Below are 24,365 nucleotides of genomic sequence, written 5' to 3' on the forward strand. Positions count from 1 at the left end.
CTGATTGTCAAATTTTTTTTTATTGTGTTTGGTATACATTCCCCTAAAGTATGATGAAAATTTTCAATCTATATTCACTGTTTACTTTGTCTGTGGTATCGCTAAGTTCGACGTGTTTTTCTGAGCTCGGCGATTTTTACAATGGAAGAATTGAAAAGTCAAAGAATTTGTATTAAATTTTGCGTAAAAAATGAAATAAAGTGTAACAAAGTGTGTGAAATGTTACAAAAAGCCTATGGTGAGTCTGCTATGAAAAAAACAAGTTTCCAAGATGGCCGCGAAGACGTTGAAGATGACGAACGCTCCGGTCGACCCAGCACGTCACAAACGATTGAAAATGTGAAAGAAGTGGAAAAAATGGTTATGAATGATCGCCGAATCACAATTAGAGAAGTTGCTGATGAAGTTGGCATATCAATTGGCTCATGTCATAACATTTTTCAAATGTTTTTGGCATGAAACGAGTGGGCAGCAAAATTCATTCCAAAATTCCTCACTCGTCGTTGCTTGTTCGTAATTTTTTGGCCAAAAACAATACCGTAGTCATGCCCCAACCTCCATATTCACCAGATATGGCTCCGTGTGACTTTTTCCTATTCCCAAAGTTGAGAGAACCCATGAAAGGACGGCGGTTTTCCTCGATTGAAGAAAATCGCCGAGAGTGCTCAAGGACATATCAAAAAGTGAATATCAGGGTGCTTCGAAAATTGGAAAAAACGCTGGCATAAGTGTATTATATCTGGGGGGACTACTTTGAAGGGACCACATTAATGTAGACGAATAAATAAATATTTTTTGAAAAAAACGAAAATTCCGGGTACTTTTTGAACAGACCTCGTATGTGCTACGAGCATCCCACGATGGTGCAACAGCGTACTTATGTGACACTCACAGCGCCAAGTCGAACGATGAAAATGACATGTAAGCGCGCTCACAGCGCGTAAGCGTCCAAGTCGAACGCACCCTGTATGTATATAGCATTCAAACAACTCACCCTTACACACTTAAAGTATTAATATTTTTGATTCTCTAGAAATTGTTCAGAATATACCTTACTTAGCAGAACAACGTTTACCGGGTTAGCTTGTAATAAATATATATGTTATAAGGTCTATGCTCGGAACTCATTCTGTATAGAGTCAATGTTCCAATTGTAGCAATTTCAAGTTCTATTGTATGTCGAATTTATCAGGCGATATTTGATATGAGTTAAGATGCTTCTGAAGTAGTTGGAGTAATGTTCCACAACTACTGCTACTCTTGATTTCGCAAAAGATGCTCAGAGATTTTCTCGTTTTGACATTTCTAACACTTTTGATTTGTCAATATCGATCCCCATTCCAATCCTAATATAGATAATCCTATTTCGAATTTTGTTAATCATAGCTTAAAACACAGAATTTATCTGCTTGCTTCATGGTCGTAGAGAGCCTTGTTTACCCAATCCATAAGAATCATCATTGCTTAGAAATCTCAATATTATCAATACCAGCCCTCATCTCCATGCAGCTTGTGCAGTATCGATGAAATTTACATCTTCCTCGCCTTTGTATGTCAAATTTTCAATCACTTGTAGTAAGTAGGATGCTTTCTTATGATAAGTTGAATTAACCTTCCAATCGACTTAATCAATAAGACATGACTAGTTAAAACGTGGACAAAAATTATGCATTTTTCTGTTAAATCTGCGGAAGCGACTTGGCTCAACACAATTCCTTATCGACTTATCAAAATTAAGCTCATATACACTCAAATTCTTTTTTGGTGTTAAACGATTCAGAACGACTTAATATCTTACAAAACAAAGTTAGTATCTCGCATTTTATAACGAAAAACATAAACTCCTCCTTCAGGAAGTTAATGATATAAGTAACAATGATAATAATTAGTATTTTATAAACGTCTTTTTGTAAGGTCGCGTCGACGCACATAGGCGAACATTTTACAGTCTGGCCTTTTAATTAAAATAGAATTAAACAATACAATAATAATGCCCGGCGTGTCTTGCATATGTTTTAAATTTTATAATTGTCATTGCATTTTTATTTGTTTACGCTATCGCTATTTGTTAGGAATTGCATACATGAAATGTCATCATTACTATTGTTGCAAAAACATAATGAAAATATTCAAAACGTATTTTAATTTGTATTTAATACTAATGCCTCGTTGATAATTAAAAAAACGTGTAAACAATCGATACAAAGATATTATCGATCGATATGCTATTATACACAAAATATTGAATGGAAGTGATAACTATATAAATGTATATAGAGTAGCGTGGGGCCCAAAGGTCCAATTTAACTTTTGGCAATTAAACTGTGAAAAACCAACCAAATACATTAAAACAAATTACGTATATCAAACAAACAACTATCTATGAACTATGCGCAGTAAATTATCTAGCTAATTCAACGTCATAGAACTATATTTTTAACTTTCCGTAGGAGAAGTTATAGTAATCGCAAAAAAATTGAAAATGAACATTTTCATATAGCTTTACGTTTCAGAGGTTACTGAACATTTTGGTATACCTTAGAAAAAATGGATGTATGTGTGTGTGTATGTGTGTTTGTGTGTTTGTGTGTGCGGATACAAATTTTCGTCTAAGATTTCGGGAACACGGTTCAACCGTGTTGAGACGTGCTGATTAGTTTTTGGCATAGGCAGGTCTAGCCGTTTCGAAGGTACGGGGCAAAAAGTGCCACAAGCGGTAACTCAGTTTTTAAGAGAACGGAGCGTCCGATTTTAATAATTCAAAAAAACATTTTACTTACATTGACAAGATGAAGAATTGATCAAATTTTCATGAAGGCAGGTCTAGCAGTTTCGGAGATCTAATGAAAAAAGTAAAACAAAAAGCCATTTGGCGGTCAAAAATGATCATTAGACATATGCACATCAAATTATCAGATATTTTATAGAGATTTTATCAATAAGTATAAATTTTTGTTTACATTTCTATGGGTTCCGTACCAATGTTTATCCGTTAGACGGCAACGAGCGCTTACGCGCTTTGACATTTCGTCTCTATGCAGGTAAAGCAGTACGATTGCTTTAAAAAAAGTTCAGAATTTCCAAACTATGCCAAAAAATAAAGAAAACTTTTTTTTTTCAAACAATTTTTTTTTTGTTTCTCAGAAATCTAATTTTTTCGAAGTAAAATTTTTTCAAAAATGTTAATCGCTTTTAAAAAATAATAATTTTTGGTGCGAGAAGTTTCAGCAATTTGCCTTAAGGCACGATGCCTTAATTGCCTTAAGACAGAATTCCACATACAGCTAGTTTTATGTTTTCTTGATGTTTCAAGTCATTCTGAATTGTATGGTAAAAGTAGGTGTGTGTGAGTATGCAAACGGGTTTTCGAGCTTTCGTAGAAGTTTTTCCCAACTTTAATGAATCAATGGAACTTAACAAGCACTATTGTTTCCTAGTTTTGTCAGACGATTGGTCGAGCCATTCAAATCGAAAATCATATTTGGGTTTTTAATTTCTGCAAGGGTAAAGGCTTCTTAGTGTTATAAAAAGTTATGCGCTGTTCACGGTGACGAAGCTTTAAAACAAATGGTTGAGTCAAATATGGTTTGCCAAATTTCGTTCTGATGATTTTTCAACAAATGGAGGAATGTAAAGATGGAAGAATCAAATTGCACCTGTAACAAACAAGGTGTTTTATGAAAATGGACAATGAATTACAGAATAAAGTTATTAAGTTCGATGAAAAAAATGTAATTGAAATTGTAACAAATATCCGCACTTACTTAGTTGCCAATCTGATATTCACAAATATTTTCTACAATTCAGGGACATGGAATGTCTCTTTCATCAAGAACTATCAGAAACAAAACATTATTTCATTTATTTACAAATTTTTTAAAATAAATCAAAATTGAAAGAATTAATTTTTAACTTTTAGAAACTAATTATTTTTCAACTAAACTCACTAAAAATCGAATTGTGCATTCATTAAAAATTATAATTGAAAACACCTCATGTAGTAGCCTAAATTTGAGAATCCAAATGAAAACTAAAACTAGTGGAGCGTATGTGCTTTAAGGCAAATTGCAGGAACTTCCCGTACTGAAAATAATTATTTTTTTAAAAAAGATTAACATTTTTGAAAAAAAATTACTTTGAAAAAATTAGATTTTTGAGAAACTATAAATTTTTGATAAAAATTTACTTTTATTTGAAAAAAAAAACTGAAAAAAATGTTTTCTTTATTTTGGAATATTTTGGAAATTCTGAACTTTTTTTCTAAGCAATCGTACTGTTTTAACCGCATAGAGACAAAATAATCAAGCGCGTAAGCGCTGCGTCGGCGTCCAACGAATAAATGTTGGTACGGAACCCATAGGAATGTAAACAAAATTTATACTTATTGTTAAAATCTCTAGAAAATATCTGATAATTTTATGTCTAATGATCATTTTTGACTGCCAAATGGCATTTTTTTACTTTTTTCATATATTTCCGAAACTGCTACACCAATCAATTCACTAGATCTCCGAAACTGTTAGACCAATCAATTCTTTATCGTTTTTTGAATTATTAAAATCGCCCGCTCCGTTCTCTTAAAAACTGAGTTATCGTTTTTGGCACTTTTTATCCCGTATCTTCGAAACGGCTAGACCTGCCTATACCTAAGGCTATTATATAAGATATATAAAAATTTTCATTTTCGATTTTTTTGCGATTACTATAACTTACATAACGGAAAGTTAATTATTATTTCATTATTCTAATTTTTCATTTTATTGCTTTTGTGTGTATATCAACTGTAATCTTCTTTTTGTGTAGAAATGCGAACTTGTTTGACAAAAATATGTAATAACTAGCTGTAAGTGGAATTCTGTCTTAAGGCAATTAGGGCATCGTGCTTTAAGGCAAATTGCTGGAACTTCCCGTACCAAATATTATTATTTTTTTAAAAACGATTAAAATTTTTGAAAAAATTTTACTTCGAATAAAATAGATTTTTGAGAAACTATAAATTTGACGAAAAAATACTTTTTTTTGAAAAAAAAAAATTTTTATTGAAAAAAAAAATTTTTTTTTGAGAAAAAATTTTTTTTTGAAAACAAAAAAATTTTTTGAAAAAAAATGTTTTCTTTATTTTGACATATTTTGAAAATTCTGAACTTTTTTTCAAAGCAATCGCACTGCTTGAACTGCATAGAGACGAAAATGTCAAAGCTCGCAGGTGCCGCGCCGCGTCGTCTAACGCATAAGCATTGGTACGGAACCTACAGAAATGTAAAAAAAAATTATACTTATTGTTAAAATCTCTATAAAGTATCTGACAATTTGATGTGCATATGTCTAATGATCATTTTGACCGCCAAATGGCATTTTTTTTTACTTTTTTTCATTAGATCTCCGAAACCGCTAGACCTGCCTTCATGAAAATTTGATCAATTCTACATCTTGTCAATACAAGTAAAAGTTTTTGAACTACTAAAATCGAACGCTCCGTTCTCTTAAAAACGGAGGGTACCGTTTTTGGCACTTTTGCCCCGTATCTTCGGAACGGCTGGACCTGCCTTCGCCAAAAACTAATCAGCACGTCTCCTTATCAATACGAATCGAATGTTTTTTGAAATATTCAAATCGGTTGATCCGTGTTCCCGAAATCGTCGACGAAAATTTGTATCCGCCATACATACACACACGTACATACATACATACATAATACATACATACATACATACATACATACATACATACACACACACACACACACACACACTTACATCCATTTTTTCTAAGGTATGCCAAAATGTTCAGAAACCTCTGAAACGTAAAGATATATAAAATTTTTTTATTTTCGATTTTTTTGCGATTACTATAACTTACCCTACGGGAAGTTAAAAATTATATATATATATATATATATATATATATATATATATATATGTCTACATATATATAAAAATAAGTCGAGTTTTCCTTCCTGACGATATAATTCCAGAAGGCACGAACCGATTTCGACAATTTTGCATTCGTTGGAAAGTTCTCGGGCTCCGCAAGGTTTATAGCTAAGAAAATTAGTGTTGCATGGCATCGTTCCTTAATGCAAATTGCTGGAACTTCACGCACCGTAATTAAAAATTCGAGTAATGACATTAGTAAGAATTATCAGAATTATGCTTGGTTAGGTCAACGAGAAATTCTTGCCGCAAAGAATAATCATGTATACGCACTGAATTTCACCATTCAATCAAAAATTGCTGGCGATTTGGTGACATACCAATGATTCCGACTGGTTTGTGGATTCACTTTCATTTACTTTGAGAAGTTCAACTAAAAACACTTCATTTTTGTAATCGAATTAAATTCATTACGGTTGTGTAATAAAATCAAATTTTTCCTTTTCAAATATAAAACAAACAAAACATTTCTTCATCTTTCTCACGAAACCATCTGGTGGCGAAACGAAGTTTGTCGGGTTTGCTAGTATATTATATATATATATATATATAAAATTATATTATAAACATATTATGCATTTATAACAAGTACAATAGAACAGGCGAACAGTGGCAATATACGTTTTCGCCACCCGCTCTGTGAGATTCATCGTATCTCTAATATCAGCGGTTTGTCGTATGACCGCCCGGCCTTCAAGTATACATAATTGTCCATCATCACAATAGCAAGTTTAGTTTCGAATAAAAAATATGAATATTCTACTACTACGTGAATTCAAGTAGCTAATTATCGTCATTTACATTTTTTGTTTCAAATAAAAACAATTTGTCATAAACAAATAAAAAACATAATGCTTGACTTGACGGACTGGCCCGCGTCGCGTCCTTGTAATCTTATTTGCAAATAATTTAGCGAGCGATAAAAAATGATAATTCACTGCGAATGATTATAATCGTCTTGAAAATTTCACCAATGACTATCCAGATAAAAAAATGTGTAGAAGGTGTTTAAGAGATTATTTAGATTACTGACCATAGATGATTGATTGCAAGCTGATCATAGAAAGTGCGTCGAGTAACTCATAATCGTATGCGTATTGACAAATTAGGAACATATGAAACATATGAAAATAGCACAATTAAATATTTAACTAGGTGTGAGTGGAAATTTGCCTTAAGGGCTTGAAAATAAAGCTTTTGCTTTCGCTAACAACAAATCATTTCAGATTTTTTGAACCAACTTATAATTTTCATGCAATTGCATTAATAAAATTTAATTTATTTATCATAGTTCTACCTTTTTCGTCTTCTAAACATGTTTAATATTTAATTGTGCACGTTAACAATAACACTGCGTGACACTAAATTTTTTTCTGAGTTGTTATGATAGTTTTTAAGTAATTCGAAGAAGCCGATTCCGAAAAAAACTAGCTGTAAGTGGAATTCTGTCTTAAGGCAATTAGGGCATCGTGCCTTAAGGCAAATTGCTGGAACTTCCCGTACCAAAAATTATTATTTTTTTAAAAACGATTGACATTTTTGAAAAAAAAATACTTAGAAAAAATAAGATTTTTGAGAAACTATAAATTTGACAAAAAATTAATTTTTTTTGAAAAAAAAAATTGAAAAAAAAATTATTTAAAATTTTTTTTTTTTAAATCTTTTTTTTTGAAAAAAAAATGTTTTCTTTATTTTGACATATGTTGGAAGATCTGGACTTTTTTTCAAAGCAATCGTACTGCTTTAAATGCATAGAGACAAAATATAAAGCGCGTAAGCGCCGCGTCGCTGTCTTACGGGTAAACATTGGTACGGAATCCATAGGAATGTAAACAAAATTTATACTTATTGTTAAAATCTCTATAAAATATCTGATAATTTGATGTGCATATGTCTAATGATCATTTTTGACCGCCAAATGGCATCTTTTTTTTACTTTTTTCGTTATATCTCCGAAACCGCTAAAACTGCCCTTATAAAAATTTGATCAAATCTTCATCTTGTCAATACAAGTAAAATGTTTTTTGAATTATTAAAATCGGACGCTCCGTTCTATTAAAAACTGAGGTACCGTTTTTGGCACTTTTTGCCCCATATCTTCGGAACTGCTAGACCTACCTCCGCCAAAAACTAATCAGCACGTCTCCTTATCAATACGGATCGAATGTTTTTTAAATTATTCAAATTGCTTCATCCGTGTTCCCGAAATCGTCGACGAAAATTTGTATCCGCACACACATACATACTACGCACACACACACACACACACACATACATCCATTTTTTCTAAGGTATGCCAAAATATTCAGAAACCTCTGAAACGTAAAGATATATAAAAATTTTCATTTTCGATTTTTTTGCGATTACTATAACTTACCCTACGGGAAGTTAATAATAGAACTTTTCTAACAGCTGTAGCATTTTATGGCCTCAAAAGTCTTTATCTAATTTTTGATGGTAGACAAAGTCTCATTGATTTTGTCGTAAGTTATAACATTTGCCAAACATCATGTGGACGTCTCTCTTCGCTTGATATCGCTCCTCCAATGTCCTAATGTCTTGATGGATTTTTTCGCCTGGGTCCCTAGTTTTCTCTTCGATTTTATTCATAGAATTTACGAACCGTGGATTTTTTGAGTTGCTTAATTTGGGAATCATCGAATATATTAGTTTTAAACTCTTTGATAAAAATTTTGATATTCTAGATTGATCATCATTAGCATGAATAGGAGTCGTGTAGCTGATCGTAAGTAGACTCCAAGACCATTGGGGTCGTTGGGTATGATACAGAAGAAACAGTTGTTGTGAGGATTCGAGATTTTTTTCTAAATGGCGGGGGTATTAAAATTATAGCATTGCCTTTTGGACTTTAAAGTAAATACACTAGGAAATTTTTGGTACATAGTATGAAGAACCCATGTTTTATCATGATTGCACAATTCAGTTTTAAAGTCATTTAAAGTGGTTGAAATACACTGTCTTTGTGCAATTTGATATAAGTTTTCGGTATTGGTCGAAAACATATTCACCACGGATGTGTCAAAAACTATCTTGATTATGCATACAACTTCTTAGAGTCGGAGCCATACCAAAAACAGCAGATAAAACTTTTAGTTATTCTAAGTAATCATAGCCGAAACTACTGATGGAACTACTAATCGGGGTAGTTTCCTAAAGCAAAAAACAGGAACTGTGTCGCAAAAATGAAAGACTTATTTAAAATTTCATGACTTATTTAAAATCATCGTACAGTTCTAATATAAGTAGTTTTCAAAAAAGTTAGAAGAAAAACACACGTGACATTTTATACCACGCAGTGTAATCAGTTCATTCTAACGATGCATTCCAATTAAATTCTTTTCGTATACCTACAATGTTTAAGAATGTAAGGTTAGAAGACCATGATTTCCATCACTATTCAAAGATTATTTAAAATCGACAAAAAGAAAACTAATCAGCGCAATCCCCAACTAATGTCTTTCGAATAGTTCTTGAATTCATAAAATTGGTTGAAGATTTGATGTACTCGAGAAATTATATCACACACGCGCATATTTTTTTTCATTAAAATTACATATATTTCTATAAGCTATATTCTGATATGTTTCAACAACATATAGGATAGAGCGGGGCTTGAAGGTCCGAGGGTAAAAAGGTCTACCGCCGATATCTCAAGAACCAGTAAAATTAAGAATTTTTAACAATATTTGAAAGTAGAGAAAAAAATGTATAACCAGCCACTACCTTGATTTTTTCGACGTCGTTATCAAGAGGTAAACTGCAATATTTGGAAATACTTAACAAAAGTATTTTCTTTAGTCTTAGTTTTGATTCGCAGTGGCAAGAACAATAATATAGGTATACAAAAGGTCATGATATGATTGGTGTCAATATGCGGAATTATATTATCCTTAAGCTGAGACAAAAGAACAACTTATCGAAATTTTATACAAAAATATAATACATATCAAATTAAAATACAATTCGTGAAATTTAATTGTTAATATAAGAAATTGTTTTAATTTTATGAATTATTTGCCATTTTTTAGTTTTTTTTTCTAAACAAATAATTGATTCATAAAATAAAAATTATACACGTTCACAAAATTTCCAGACTAATTATAATATAATTAAAACTAACAAACAACATATGAATAATATGTAGACTACAGGATATGAATAATAATATTTTTATTTTCTATATACAATACATTGTGATTAATTAGTGGAGGCCTTGATGTAGATTGTAAATATTCAATATACGTGTTTAATTTTTTATATAAAATAAATTTTAAATGTGTTTTTACAAAAGAATTTAATTTTTTTTTGTGGGCAGATAATACTTTATTTGTAATTGGAGTTACTGTCACGTTTATTATTAGTATTATATGTTCTTTTTCTTTTCGACTATATGATACTATACAGTTTGTATAATTCTCATAAATATTGGACAATGTCGTTCACGTTAAATCCGGTTGAATAAGTTTTGTTTATTTACTCATCTGTAATACATACACATACATTTTTACAGTTTTAACATTTATCATTAAAATTATATGAATATTTACGTAAATTCACAAAAAAAATTAGAAATAATCTAAAAGCGTATAAAATACATTGATTTTAATTTTATTTAGAAAATCGAAGCGATATATATTATTTTCAAGTATTTCTAACATATATGTAATAGTAATATTTGGGGTTTGAAACATTTCACTTATTTCATTAAACTCATTTTTATTTTCAAACATAACATTCACTTTTCATATTAGATTTTTAAAATTTCATTTTATTTGTTTTCATTATTGACAATATCCAAAATTGCAGTAATTAATATTGTAACGCCAAATTGTATTCATGTTTACTTTCGCATCTGATTCAGAATATCAGATTGTTGTTTTAAAGTTAAATTTTTAACGTATTTTAAAAGATGCAAAGAAATTATATATTTCCTTAACTATATCGAAAACAAAACACAATTATATTTGTATCTGTATTATTTCTGCTTAGTTAATAATTAAATTTAGTATGGAAAACTACTACTAGGCATAAAAAAGCTCACGAGTTTTGTTTCTAAGTACAATTTGCTTCCATTTTTTATATTTGCTCCATTTCCATAATAACCACGCATGTCTTCAAAGTTCAAAGTTAATCAGATGCGAAACATTTTCAACAAATACAAAAGTTACAATTAAGTTTCTAGGTCTTAGTCATTTTCTATGCACTGATTTCCCATTTTCCATTTTTCTCTATTATAATTTGTGTATATTTTTTTTTTAACAAGTTGAAACTAAATCACCTCGCTATTTTTCATCAATAATGCCCAATAATTTAAACTTTCGTAGGTTTGCGCTTACGGTATTGATCATAAACATTAACTTCAATCGAAGAAAAATTTAATGAGCTCATTAAATAATAAGCAGAACAATAATTTACTAATTTGCATGAGTAATTAATTGCTTCTACAGATATCACATTGCAAACTGAATATGCTTTCTGTTTCTACATATCCATAGTTAAGTTAGATTGTTTATTATAATCATGTAAATATTCTAGATTTTATATTAAAAAAAATACGAATAATATATTATAAATTTCATTTCCGAATCTCGTTTTGGCGCCCCCTAAGGCGTGCGCCCGCATTTTTTGCATGCATCGCCCTGCAACAGGACCGGCCCTGTACATATATATAGATATATATATATAGTCGTCTAACTCATAAGCTTTTATATTTTGTCTAAAAACAAGAATAATGAAAAGTTTTACTATTTGAAAACATTTAATATTCTTCGAATATTGCAGTGCGGGAAGTCCAGCAATTTGCCTTGAGGCATGATGCCATACAACATCACTACTTTACATTTATATATTCATCAATATTCTATTATGTTATTATATTTCAGGATTAAAATAGTTGTGCATGGCATCGTACCTTAATGCAATTTGCTGGAACTTTCCGTACTGTAACGAAATATTCGAGAAATATTGAATGTTTTCATATAGATCCTTATAAGTTCTGTAACATTGTCTAATATTTATAAGAGTTATATAAACTGAATTACAAAGTTAAAATTATTGTTTTAAAGTATATAAGTGAGCTTTAGAACTTCAGTTCATTTTCGATATGCAAACAAAAAATTTTTTTGAGAAGAAATATTTGGAAAAAAAAATTTGAAAAAAAAAATGTTTCGAAAAGCAAATTATTTTGTCAAAACAAGCAGCAAGTTTTTTGAATCATTCAAATCGGATGCTCCGTTCTCTTAAAAACTCGATTTTTATTTTCTGCACTCTTTACTCCGTATCTCCTAAACGGCTGGACTTGCCTTTGCCAAAAACTAATCAGCACATCTCCCTATCAATAGGGATCGAATGCTTTTCGGACCATTCAAATCGGTTATAACGTGCGCCCGAAAACGTGGACGAAAAATTGTATCCATACATACATCCATTTTTGCTAAGGTATGCCAAAATGTTTAGAAACCTTCAAAACGTGAAGAAATGTAAAACTTTTCAATTTCGATTTTTTCGATTTTTGGACGATTACAATAACTTACTCTAGGGAAAGTTAATAGTTTACAACATTTAATCTATTTGTTGATATATCTATCTGGCATGTTTGATAGAGTCCAAAATTGAACGAACTGATCTAATACTACAGTATGCGTTCTATTGTACTACAGAAATACTGACAATTTTCTTAATGCAAGAAACTTACACCTAGATTAATTTTATTATTGATACCACTGTGCCATTGTTCGAACTTTTATCATAACCATTTATAAAAATTTAATGATCTTTATATGATCATTTATTAAACTGAAGATGCATCCTTGTCGCCTACGGATTATGTTTATTTGACAGACAAATATTTGTACAAAGAATTCTTCTAAAATATTGCCACATTATTTAATCATTTTTTAATGGCGAACCATGTTTTTACAGTTAAAAATGCTGCGCATATTATTTTAATTATGTAAAACACTTAAATGCATAACGTTGATAACGTTAATGCTATTGTTATTATTTATTCGTGTATTTGTTTATTATTATTGCTACGTGTAAGACAACAAATCAAGCGTAACCGATTATTATTATGAACAACGTGCTTGCAATCGATAATTTTAATAAAAAATAGAGACGGTTATATAATTGCAAGGTGCAAAGTTTTGCATGAAATTTTTGAAATATATATCTTGATTGGTTTTGGGCGTTTAAAAACATATTAATAAATTGTAATAATATAATGGCCAATACGTTGAATTGAAAAAATAAATAAATATTGGCATTTATTTAAACTTTTGGACGCTAGATCATTCAGCTAGAAATTGTAAAATATCTTAACTTCAGTGACGGTAAAATAATATAATGATATGTGACTATGATTGTGCGTTTCTATCACTTTCATAAATTATTTTTTACAATATTCAATGTTTTGCAAATTATTAAAAGAAATTTTGAAACCACCAAAATATATTCCAAATTGGTTAATACGCAAAGCACAAGCACTAGCACTCAAACAAATATAAAAATTGTCGATCTGATCACCCAAACTTGCATGCCAGAAAACTTTACAACAACTCTACCAGGGCCAGATTAAAAAGAAACTTTCTTCTGCAATATTCGAATTACAAATCACTGCAATGGTCAGACTTCCGCCTTCCGTTGTATTTTTCCACGCCTTCTGATTTATATCAAATATTTTAGTTGTTGTCCGTTTTAGGACAGTTGTAAAAATTATTATAAAACAAAACAAAACTAGCTGTAAGTGGAATTCTGTCTTGAGGCAATTAAGGCATCATGCCTTAAGGCAAATTGCTGGAACTTCCCGTACCGTAACGAAATGTTCAAGGAATAGTTTACAAATAGATTATTAGATTATAGATTAAAATTATTTGTTGTAAAGTATATTAGAAATTTAGTCAGAATTAAAAATAAAATCTGATGAAATCGGACGCTTAGCTCCCTCAAAAACTACCATTTTTTGCACATTTAGCTCTGTATCTCCAAAACCGCTGGACTTGCCTTAGCCATAAACTAATCACCACTTCTCCACGTCATTCCAAATGAATGTTTTTTGGATCATTCAAATCGGATGCTCCGTTCTCTCAAAAACTCAATTTTTATTTTCTGCACTCTTTGCTCTTTATCTCCGTAACTGCTGGACCTGTCTTTGCCAAAAAATAATCAACACATCTCCTATCGATAGGAATTGAATGTTTTTTGAACCATTCAAATCGGTTGATCCGTGCGCCCTAAAACGTGGACGAAAAATTGTATCCATACATACATACACACACACACATCCATTTTGTCTGAAGTATAATGTTCAGAAACCTTCAAAACGTCGAGAAATGTAAAAATTTTCGATTTCGATTTTTGGACGATTACAATAACTTACCCTACGGGAAGTTAAAATGTCGAATTGGTGTCAAAAAAATAATTAGTAAATAATTAATAAATAATTATTTTTATGTAGATTTTTACTGTATATTATTTTGTAGCCCAATAAATGTATATCTTTTTAAAATTAGACTCTTATAAAAAAGTATATAAATGGAGGCGTGACTAAACTGATTAATTGTAATAATTTTTATTATATATATATTGTTTCCATTTTTTGGGTACCATACCAAAGTTTCTAGTTTTTAACTGCCCGTAGTGCATGTATATTAATAGTCCAAAAATGGAAAATTTTCCATGTTTTGCATATCTTTACGTTTCAGGGTTTCTGAACATTTTGGCATACTTTAGAAAAAAAGGATGTGTGTATGTGCGTGTGTCTGCGCGCTTGTGTGTATTGTTGGATACAAGTTTTCGTCAATGATTTCGGGCGCACAGATCAACCGATTTGAATTATTCAAAAAAAAAAAACAAACCGTTCCTACTTATGGGGAGACGTGCTGATTAGTTTAACATTTAAAATTTCTCGAATATTTAATTACGATGTGGGAAGTTCAAGCAATTTGCCTTAAGACACAATGTCATGCACGACTAGTTAAAGTCAAACTGATAAGTCAAACAAATGTTTTTTACGTGAATCAATCGGCTTGAATGATTCAAAAAAACATTCGTTTTGTACTGACCGCGAGACGTACTGGTTAGTTTTTGCGAAGGGCAGATCTAGCCGTTTCGGAGGTACGGCGCAAGAACTGATAACCGATTAGAATAATTGGAAAAACATTTTGCTTGTGTTAACAGTATGAAGAAATGATTAGTTTTTGAGAAAGGCAGGTCCAGGCGAATGTAAAATTTTTCTAAATTTTTGAGAATTTTCAAAAAGTTTTAAAATTAAAATGAAAATAATTTGCGTAATTTAAGCACCATCTAAAATTTTATTTAGTTATTATTAATATCGCTATCTTAAATATTATTTTATTACTATTAATAATTAATTTGTTTATAAAACTGGAAGTAACAGCAATTGTATTTGAAACACTTCAATTATATTTACTATCAATACTATTATATATTACTATTAATATTAATCATTATTTATCTAATGGTTTCTTTTGTAGGTACCGATGCGTGTCCAATGAAATCGGTGATAATGCGCGTAGGGGCGCAGTTACAGAAGGCGCTCTCGCAGAAAGGTTTGGCTCTTCTGGTCAACCATGGCATCCCAGAAGAAAAGGTTTGAAAAACTATTCGAATGAAAATTTGTAATTTTGCTTTCAATTCTCCTATCTGAGGCTTTAAGGGGGTTGTTCTTTTTTTGTTACAAAAAATGCAAGGTATTTGTTTTTGTTTTTCTCGAAATGTATTTATCATAGAGACATGCGGTTTTTTTAAACAAAAAATTACAAAATCATAGAATATTACGTGATTTTCTTCTTTTTTTTGCGCCGTCATTTTTTAACCAGGGGCCGCCAAAGTCGGTCTTGCAAAATCGATCTCTTTTGCGGTGCCACAGATAAATCCGTTGCGCATCGCCCGAAACAAAAAAAAAGTAACTACGTTGAAGAAGAAGTTTGAATCCAGTCCACCTATCAAAATGAAAGAACAAAAGCAAGAAGGAAAAAAATGGCAGCTATTTTTAAAAAAAGTGTCAAAAAAGGCCTTTTTTGGGGCGAGAAGCTTCGCAAAATTTTTTTGCGTAATTGCAGTGTTGAACAAATTAAGAAAAAATGCAAGTCGATCCGTTTTTTTTTAATTTGTGGCACCGCATTGAAAAAAGTCATTTTGAGAAAAACGTATTTAAAGTTTTCAATATAATGTACTAAATATACCATTTAATTTAATGTACTAAATACACCATGGTGTTCAAAGATGCTGACACATTAAAAATGTCATGTGCATGAGGTATTATAACGAAAAAGAGGCAGCTGGCATACAACAGCTCGCGGAGCGATAAAAAAACGCTTTCAGAGGATCATACATATAGAGATATATATATCTATAACTTCGTCAAAAAATAGATATTGAGATGATTTTTTTTTTAAATAATTCTAAGGTTTTTAGCTTTCATAATATCAAAAAATCTCAAAACCGAAACAAAGAAAAATAAAAAAAGATTTTAAATTAAATGTATCCAAATGTTCCCAATATTTCCAATGTTTTTCTCATCTCTATTATCTTATTATACATAATTTAAAATTACATTCACATTCGTCACATAAACTTACATCATCCTTTTTTACAGTTGACGAAAGTCTACTCAACTTTGGACAAATTTTGCGATCTTCCTGGCGAAGTGAAAGAGAAATATCTTAGGAACTCGGAACACGGAAACCATGGATACGTTAAACCAGGTATCTACAATATTTGCAGAATTATCTAGGTGAGGATGAATTCAAAAAAGTTTGTTAAAAATTATTGTGTTTGGTTGGGATCCAGCGACATCTACTGGGGTAAAGGATAGATAATGCACTAAAAGATATAGTTCTGAAATAAAATATTAGTCCAGTCATTTGGTGCAAAAAAAGGCTGTTGCCGGTACAGTACTCCGGGAATTCTGAAAATTGGTAATTTAATAGATTTTGAGGTGCTCTTTACGAAAATCAACTTTGCCACCTCAAATTTGAACGGCAAGTTGCCGCCATATTGAAAAAATGGCGTCAAAAAACAGCTTTTTTAAAATATCTCCTTTCTGGCTGATTCTGCGATAAAAGTATCTATGTACGAATTAAACTAGAGAAAATTTCCTACGATTCTTTAGAAAACCGTTTTTGTGTAAAATTGATAGTTTGAGAGTACGGCCGCCTCGAAGTCTTTGCTGCTCTCGCCGTAGTATCAAATCTGTCCATATATGACAGCACTTCGAACTTGACCACATTCTCTCTAATAATTAATATTTTCAATGTTAAATTAAGCGAATAAGATCTAGAAATAAAATAATTCAATAATTTTTCGTTTTTTTTTTGCTAATTTTTTAACACTTCAATGGCAAAGTAGCTATAAATATACTTATAGCTTGAGTAGCACCTTATAGCGTCAAGTAGCTTGAAGCGTTAAAAAATCAGCAAAAAAACAGAAAAATATTTGAATTATTCTATTTCTAGATCTTATTCGCTTAATTTAACATTGAAAATATTAATTATTAGAGAGAATGTGGTCAAGTTCGAAGTGCTGTCATATATGGACAGATTTGATACTACGGCGAGAGCAGCAAAGACTTTGAGGCGGCCGTACTCTCAAACTATCAATTTTACAAAAAAACGGTTTTCTAAAGAATTGTAGGAAATTTTCTCTAGTTTAATTCGTACATAGATACTTTTATAGTAGAATGAGCCAGAAAGGAGATATTTTAAAAAAGCTGTTTTTTGACGCCATTTTTTCAATATGGCGGCAACTTGCCGTTCAAATTTGAGGTGGCAAAGTTGATTTTCGTGAAGAGCACCTCGAAATCTATAAGATTACCAATTTTCAGAATTCCCGGAGTACTGTACCGGCAAAACGACCAAATGACTGGACTATATGCAGTAGTTATACATGGTATAGTGCGTAAGAAAGGATATCCATGATATTGTATGTTAGAAGTTGGTACAGTATTTACGGAACAGTATTGCGTTTTAGGTAAATTGTTTTTGCCAATCTTACGTATAACTTTAATAAATCGATTAAAAAAAAATTAAATATAAAGTCTTTGGTCTAAGAGCATTCCCATTTTCTTCTTTATATTTCGCTTTTTATCTATTGATCTTCTGTTCCTGCGCTGCTGTGCCGTTTGCATTTTGTTTCACAACCTGGAGTGTCATCTATGATCTGCATCCTTCATCCTCATATTAGTAATTTTCGTTAACTCCATCTATTTTACGTATTTTGATGTCGTGCATAAAGAAATCTTTTTCCGATATTGTTTCGATCCAGATTCCTTTAGTCGGTTAAATTCTTCACGATTTTTTGCGATACAGCTTTATTTGTCGATCAAAATTATCTTTTCCAACATAATTTCTGACAACACTTCCGAATTATGTTTTGTCTCAGTCCTTCCTTAGATCCGTAGATATGCTTCGCCAAAAACTTGTTTCAGAAACTTTTTGAAACTTAGATTTCCCACTTAGCTGACTTGCGTTTTTTTTAATGTCAGACCAGTTCGGAATTTTTCAACTACTTTTCTACAGATTTTATTGAGTGAAGATTCAGTTCGGCCATCAGTAATATTGTTTCTTCTCCTACTCTTCAACGTTTTCTTATTCACCTATGCATGTTATAGTAATCGTCAAACAATGGAAAATTTTTCATTTTTTGCATATCTAACTTATAGTAAAACATTTTACCAATTAACTTTAGTTAATTTTTTTAAATCTATATCAACTTCCCGAAGGAGAAGATTATGTTCAGAAAATCAATCAAATCAATTAACATTAAAAAATCCGATTTGCTAATTTTACGTTTTCTCGACGTTTCAAGACATTCTGAATCGAATGAGACCAAATTTGGAAAAAGTATGTGTGTGTGGTGTATGTATGTGCGTGTATGTGAACAGATTTTATGCCGTAAATCGACGTTTTCTCAAAAACGACTGGGGCCGATTTCAAAAATTTAAAAGCCATTCGATATATGAGGACTAGCGTTTATCAATTTTGCGCGACGTTCAGCCAAGCCCCTTCTTTGTAAATAGCAGAAAAGTGAACATTTTTTCGTCCACGTTTTAGCCTGCAATTCTGAATCGATTTTGAAAATTCAAAAACCGTTCGAAAGATATTGATTGGGAATCTGATTAGTTTTTGGTAAAGATCGGCCGGGCCGCTTTCTTGTAATAAAGTGCTAAAAAAATTTTCGGCGGAAATTTATATAATATATTTTTTTTTATATTAAACCCATATAATTTATATCGGTTCCGTACCAAATACATTTATATGGGTTCCGTACATTTATATGGGTTCCGTACACATTAGACGACTACGCGGAGCCTACGCGCTTTGATATTGCGACCTCAAACCATCTATGCAGCGCGATTGCTTAAAAAAAAGTTCAAAACTTAAAAAATTAAAAAAAAAGATCAAAATACAAAAAAAACTTTTTTTTTTCAAAAAGTCAATTTTTTCAAAAATTTCAAAATTTCTTGATAATCTAATTTTTTCAAAGTTTTGCAAAGTTTTTCTTATTAATTTAGTTTTCGATACAGAAAGTTCTAGCAATTTAACTTACGACGCGATGCTATGCACCACAAGTTCTTTTTTTCTAATCGACATGTATGATCTATTCCAGAGGCCATGGCGCCCCCGATCAACTTTAGATGCGCCCTCGGTTAATGTAAATGTATGATAACCTTAGCATAAATCAATTTCACATTTTCCAAATATAAGGCATATTGTTGTAAGTCTAAAAATAAATATAGAAAATTTTACTACTACATCATATTTAGAAGTTATAGTCAAATTGGCAGAAGAGTTTTGTTCAAGATTTCGCAGCACTAGAACCTGTTCTAGGATATTTTATAAACCCATTCAAAGTTGCCGAAGATGATCTTCTGCAAAGTGTTTCAGTGTATTTCGAAATTAATAATATCGAAGACGTGGAGTTAGAAAAAATTAACTTACAAAATGATATTATTTTAAAAGCACATAGTAATGATAAAATGTTTTGGAAGTCAATGAAAATACGTATCCTATTTTAAGGAAATGTGCGCTAAAAATTTACTCATATTGTGCAACAACATACAATTGCGCGTCTTTGTTTTCAAATATGAAATATTTGAAATTAAAATACCGAACAAAGTTAAATGACACACATTTAGATAACTGTTTGCGGACAGGGAACTTTAATTATATTCCCGATTATAAAAAATAGCTGAAAATACGGACACACAAGTTTCACACTAAATTATGTGTATATAATTAGGTATTATTAAATCATACTCTTCTTATATCGATGTACTGATTGTTCATAATGTATATATTATATTATATTAAGTCTTAGTAACTAAGAGAATAAAGTTATGAAATTTTTTTTTTTTTCATACCGATGCGCCCTCGGTAATTTTCAGATTTAGTTTTGCGCCCTTAACGGCAATCAGGTTGCCGACCCCTGATCTATTCTATCCTAACTTTTTAACAGTCCTATAATAATTCACTTTATCTCTTAATACTCATTTGTTGTCTCAAATAACTCTCTCTATTGCATTATTTGTCTCTTTAGCACTATACACGTATCTCACTATAATCTCTTTATAACCGCTCCTCTGTTACTATATATTCATTACTCTTTAGTTATTATCATCCACCCATAGCTAATCTTATGTAAGATCTAAGATCATACTATCACTCATGCCAACATTCAGACAAAACAGTTAATCTAGGCATAGCTAGCACTGTGTAAAATACAATTATATTAAGTTTTTTTTTGCTTAACGTGAATCTGTAAAACCCCACATAGCTAGCAAAACCAGTTGATATTGAAGAAATAAAAATATAAAATTATACTTTGTTTGTTTTAAATTTATGTAAACTTCTTCTGGAAGTAATATTATGATTGACTATGAAATACAAGATTATATTATTTGATAGTTGCTTTAGATTCATTGCTCATAATTATGTGCTCTCAATGCAGTTTTTGTTAGCGTTCAATACAGTCTACTTATCTGATCTGTGCAAATCATATTATGAATATCAAATTGCAATGCATAAATTCAATGCATTATCAAAAAAATCTCGTTTTCTACTCGTGAATATGAGTACGATAAGAGATTATTCTGGTTTTAACCACTCCATTCGTATGGTTGTTGATGTTTTTTAAATTTCGCGCGTTCATGTTTCCTCAACAATGCCACCGATACTCTTTTAGTATCGTTATCATTTTGTTATCGTTGTCGCGTGTTTGCTTCGTTTTGAACATTAATGAGTAAATTTTAAGTACGTGCTTCTATTATGTATGTTTATTATGAAAATGCTTATTCTACACACTCTCATGGGAATTATACTTTAGGCTTGGTTGTGCAATTGTGCTATCAGGTAACTCTAAGGACTTTATGTTAAGTTCACAATATTCTTTCTTTTTTATACTTTTTTTAGTTATATATGTTGTAGTTGTTAGGTACATAAACAATTAATATGCATAAGTGGAGTAACATTTTATATGCATTTTATGGTATAAATTTCGATTGTTGTGCCATCAGGCAATTCTACAGATTCTATACTACACACACGGATAACACAGCAATGACGCCGCATACACCGATGGATTTTATTTTAAAAATATTTCTGGATCTTAAAAACCAAATGTAGTCAATTTTACATTACGTCAATACAAGTAATATGTTTTTTCAATCATTCAATTGAATTGGACGCTCCGTTCTCTCACAAACTAAATAGGCATTTTTTGCACGTATCCCCAAAACCTGCTTTTGCCAAAAGTTAATCAGCACGAATCGAATGCTTTTTAAATCATTTATTTATTGTTTCGTGCTCATGAAATTGTCTTAGTATCAATTTTTTGATATACCAAAATGTTCAGAAGATTTTGATAAAAAAAATTATATTCGATTTTAAGCTATTACCATAACTTACTCTACTGGAATTCAAAAATCTCATGGCACATTTTGATGTGATGGGCGCACCTTTACCCAGATTGAGCAACACTGGATATACTGATCTTGCATTTGTTTAAACGAGATGCGCAGTTGTGTAAATGTCAAATAAATAGAAAATTACTAGAGAAAACAAAGCTGACTTATTATTGTATCAATGGCAAGTCCAGTTGTGAAAAAATCAACCAAGAACGAAGCAAATAAACAAATCATCAGCATGGACGAATCACCTAAAAGTGCAAACTTTATTGAACGCATCATTGGTGATTTCAGCAAAACACCAGCATCAAAACAACTACTGATTGGATCATTATCAGGATGGTGCACCGGGTTCATCACCATGAGGATTGGTAAGATGGCTTCTGTCGCCATCGGAGGTGGAATTTTATTATTGCAATTAGCCAACCACAAAGGATACATTTCCATTGACTGGGACAAAGTGACCAAGCAGGCTAATAAGGTGACGGATCAAATTGAAGAGGTTGTTTATGGCGATGAACCTAAGATAATGGACCAAGTTGGTATTCTTACTAGGTCGAATCCTTATATTGTAACTGCTTTTATTGGTGGTTTCTTTATTGGATTATCATGTTGAAGAAGTTCAGATCGAAGAAACTAAATGGTGCCATAAGTGGAAAAGAATATATATAGTCTGGAAAATATATGTAGTCCATTATTCATTACTGTTCTGTTATAACATTGTAATATTATATCGTTGGTGCTTAATATAATACACATCTTTCTAATACCGTAATTGACACTTTGTATAGTTAAAAAAAAAATTATCTCATGGACAAAAAATAATAATTTAACATGGGCAACACATGGCTTCATTATGTTGTCTTGCTGTTTTGGGTACGCTTATAGTCTCATTTTATAGTGTCAAACGTAATGTCTAAAAAGAAACATTTGCCTTTGACATTTTGTTATATGCATCGCATTTCTTTATGGATTTGGCAGAAAATTTTAGTGGTTTCCTAGAATGCACTTTATATTAAGCGATTAAAAAAGTAGAAAGGTGAAATGTCATGATTATTGGCGTTTCTTGAATCGTTTGAGTTTTGGATTACTTAATAAAGTTTTAATGTTTCAATATTGATTTTAAATAACTTCAGGTATTGTAATAGCATTTGTAGAAAAGTGAAGAAGATGGATTCAGAAGTGAGTAGAGTTAATAAAATTAATGAAGTAATGTTAATAATGTAAAGTTTTGAGTTAGAATTTAAAATGTTGAGTTAAAATTAATTAGAATTTCTATTGTTAACTTAAAATTTCATAGAAAGTTGGGAAAATGAATTAAAAGAGAATGCGCGTAAAGCTCATACCGTGATTGAAGTAAACCTTTTTTGTTATCACATGATTTCAATTGTAAATATAAACATCATATAACAATTTTGAATAATGTTTATTAGTAATATGGTAACACTTGTGATGCACACATATATTAGTGTCAATCATTATACACATTTATATAATAATAAATTATAAATTATATATTGATAATAGCATTAAAAATATTTATAAAATTGAAGTCATACTTCAAATATGAAATGATCGGTTTGTCATTGTAATTAGCATTTAGGACTTGGACGTTCATTAGAGAAATGAAGTAATTGCTGATTAATAAATTCTATAATATTCGTTCACACAGTGGATTATATAAAACAACGCCTAAAGAAATATCGTTTTCACAATTTCACTCATTATGTAATAAATGTATCTAAACTAAAATGTAAAAGAACTTCATGTAATTAAAATTAACATACATTTATTGACCGGTTGTATTTTTTACTTTTTCGCTGGTGATATAATCTCATACTTTGAGCAGCTGTAGTATCTGTCTTGCTTATAAAAATATTTTCCATTTTAGTAATAACCTCAAAGGTATATAGTAACCTCGAAAGCCTGGAATAATACATTTTACTTCAATAAACTTACGTTTCTTACACGGCACAGATTTTTCATTTGTTTTATTATTTGCATTAAAATTATTTATGGGGGACGGGATAAAATATTCTTCTAATCCAGACATTTTTTATTAACTCAAGATTTGTGCTGCTATTTAACCTTAAAATTTAATGACACGAAACACCGAAAAATGAACAATATACTTCACGCTTTCGGTGACGTACGCACGTAAAAGCACGCATACAAAGAAGCCTCGCACATTATACGACGACCAATCACAATCGACCCATATAGAAATGATATCATCGAGAGCGAATGACGAATCATTGGCACTCGACTCGGTCGTAACGCACTTACGTTGCCTTTGTACGGATTTACACCCTAGTCGCCCTAAAGAAGTTTTACTTCAAAAAAATATTGTAGAATATAAAATATGAAAGTTGTAGGTGGCTAAATGTCTCTATGTAAGCGACAAGCCAATGAAATATTAAATAGTAGGGTGTATGGTATCGTGCCTTAAGGCAAATTGCTGGAAACTTCCCGTACCGTAACGAAAT

General features: G+C 31.0%; 1 protein-coding gene across 1 annotated transcript in view; it reads left to right on the forward strand.

Moving 5' to 3' along the window:
• Positions 1-24,365, forward strand: part of LOC113363948 (UPF0676 protein C1494.01-like) — a 103,110-nt gene that overhangs the window by 50,423 nt on the left and 28,322 nt on the right. The window contains exon 2 of the mRNA XM_026606425.1: positions 16,856-16,865. Within this exon, the coding sequence (XP_026462210.1) occupies positions 16,856-16,865 (10 nt within the window). The remainder of the gene's footprint in view (positions 1-16,855; positions 16,866-24,365) is intronic.

This window comes from Ctenocephalides felis, unplaced genomic scaffold (assembly GCF_003426905.1).
Source record: "Ctenocephalides felis isolate EL2017-DRISC unplaced genomic scaffold, ASM342690v1 CF-g0.4_SCAFFOLD_00845, whole genome shotgun sequence".
Classification (NCBI taxonomy): Eukaryota; Metazoa; Arthropoda; class Insecta; order Siphonaptera; family Pulicidae; genus Ctenocephalides; species Ctenocephalides felis.